This window comes from Centrocercus urophasianus, unplaced genomic scaffold (assembly GCF_019232065.1).
Source record: "Centrocercus urophasianus isolate 14NV4802_14NV808 unplaced genomic scaffold, USGS_Curo_1.0 seq_963, whole genome shotgun sequence".
Classification (NCBI taxonomy): Eukaryota; Metazoa; Chordata; class Aves; order Galliformes; family Phasianidae; genus Centrocercus; species Centrocercus urophasianus.
In genome coordinates, this window is record NW_024885603.1 from 5,105 (window position 1) to 7,169 (window position 2,065).

The 2,065-nt window shown below is 56.7% G+C and overlaps 1 protein-coding gene across 2 annotated transcripts in view; it reads left to right on the forward strand.

The window, feature by feature from the left end:
• The window catches only part of MXD1 (MAX dimerization protein 1), a 5,838-nt gene extending 4,570 nt beyond the window's left edge, over positions 1–1,268 (forward strand). For both annotated transcript variants that reach the window (XM_042839545.1, XM_042839546.1), the window contains 2 exons: positions 113–272; positions 351–1,268. In XM_042839545.1, coding sequence (XP_042695479.1) covers positions 113–272; positions 351–538 — 348 coding nt within the window. In that variant the 3' untranslated portion in view covers positions 539–1,268. The remainder of the gene's footprint in view (positions 1–112; positions 273–350) is intronic.
• Positions 1,269–2,065: the final 797 nt, after the last annotated feature.

Genomic DNA, 2,065 nt, shown 5'->3' on the forward strand with positions numbered 1-2,065 from the left:
CGTGATTCCACAATTCTCTCATCTTTAAGGTCCCTTCCACCCCAACCGTGCCGTGATTCCACGATTCTGTGACCTTTGAAGTCTCTTCCAACCCGTTTGTCCCCCTCTGCAGAAGCTCGAGGACTACGACAGGAAAGCCCTCCACCAGATCGAGCAGCTGCAGCGCGAGCAGCGGCACCTGAAGAGGCAGCTGGAGAAGTTGGGCAGTGAGAGGATCCGCACCGACAGCGTCGGCTCCGCCGTGTCCTCGGAGCGCTCCGACTCAGACAGAGGTGAGACCTGCACGCCTGTGCGCAGTGTTTGGAGGCGCCGCTGAGCTCCTGGTGATGCTGTTTGCTTTCTGCTTGCAGAAGAGATCGACGTGGACGTGGAGAGCACCGACTCCCTGCCCGCAGACCTCGACTGGAGCAGCAGCAGCCCCAGCGACTCGGATGAGCGCGGCAGCCTGCAGAGCGTGTGCAGCGACGAGGGCTACGCCAGCTCGGGCGTGCGGAGGGCCAAGGTGCAGAGTGCTCACAAGCTGTGCCCCGCTCTCTAAGGATCAGACCCCGCAGCTCTTCCACCCGCCACTCTTTCCTGGTTGGTAGCGAACCAGACCGTCCCGCCGTTCCCTTGTGCCGCTGACACGAAGTCTGCTTTGCCCCAGTCCCACGCAGGGCTGTGGGTGCTGAGCTTCTCCCTGGCAGCCCATCGTGCCCACTCGCTTCTCGCCCCGTCGGGAAGCTCATCTCAGCGAAACCAAACATTCCAGCCCCATTTTGGTGCGCCCGGGAATATCGCAGCGGTAACAGCAGTGCTGGGTGAGCTCAGCTGTCCTTTGCCTTGCTGTTACCGCTCGCTATTCCGGATCTTTGTAGTGTTTGCCCACTAACAATCAGCACCAGGGCCCAAATATGCATTGTGAGGATGAGACCCAGCCTTGTTGGTAGCTTGGAGCAGGGAGAAAGCAGAGGGAGGTCTGCAACGGAGCGTCAGTCGGTGGCCTTCCCTCCACCGACTCTAAAAATTCAGGGTAGCAATGGACCCCTCCTGCAAAGCAAAAGGCTCTGCTCCTCCCGGCAGCCTCGGGATGGACATCTCCAGCTCTGGAAGTTCCTGGAATGCCTCAAAACCAAATGGTGCTGTCCTCGCGCTGTGCCCTCCCGCGTTACGGCCGCGTGTCTTAGGACGGCCTTGGCGCTTCTTGTCTCTGGGACAATTTTTTTTCTACCTCGGAGAGATGAACAAAGATTATCTCCATCCCTTTAGCACAAAAACAAACAAACAAACGAGATGCCTCATTGTTTTCTAGAAGCGCTGCTTGGTCCCATCGCCTCCATCGCGCGCGATTTAGCAATAAGTGGCGGCGCTCCGAGCGGCGCCGCTGTGTGAAGCACTTGCCCGGCCCTCGGGTTGCGTTTGGGAGCTCTCCATGCTGAGGATTTGGGTTTCCACCAGAGAGAGCCACAACCAGACGCCAAAAGAAAAGGCCAACCCTTTACCCCTGGTCCCAAGGCTGTGGTTTCCGGCCGTGTCGAAGCCGAGAAGCAGAGTCGAGCCCGTGCACGCAGAGCGTGGGGTCTGCAGACAGTATTTCTTCATTTCCTTCGACGTGAACGGAGTTACGACTTCGTGCTTTAGGAGATGCTCTGGGATCGTTGTAAGCAGAGCCCTCTGATGGAGATGCTGAGGTTTCTTTGAGGGGGTTCTCCTGCTCCATCGCTCGTGCTCGACGTTGGTGATGGGGATGGAACATCCGTGTGGGGCTCAGAAGCCATTCTGACTCTTCAAGAAGACTTTGGAGGTATTTAATGCTAGTTTGAATGGTTGGGCAACCTTATCTACGGTGTGATTGAGCATGGGCAGCCCTGGGGTGGGACTTAATGGTCCTTGAGGTCCCTTTGAGCCCAAGCCGTGCTGTGATTCTAAGAAAATTCATGGAAACCCAGCTGAAGAAAACAAAAAACACAGAAACCCACCCCAAGAAAGCAAAAATCCATGGAAACCACCTCAGGAAGACAAGCACCCATGGAAACCCGTCCCAAGGAGACAGAAAGTGAAGGAAACCACCCCCAAAGACAAAAAC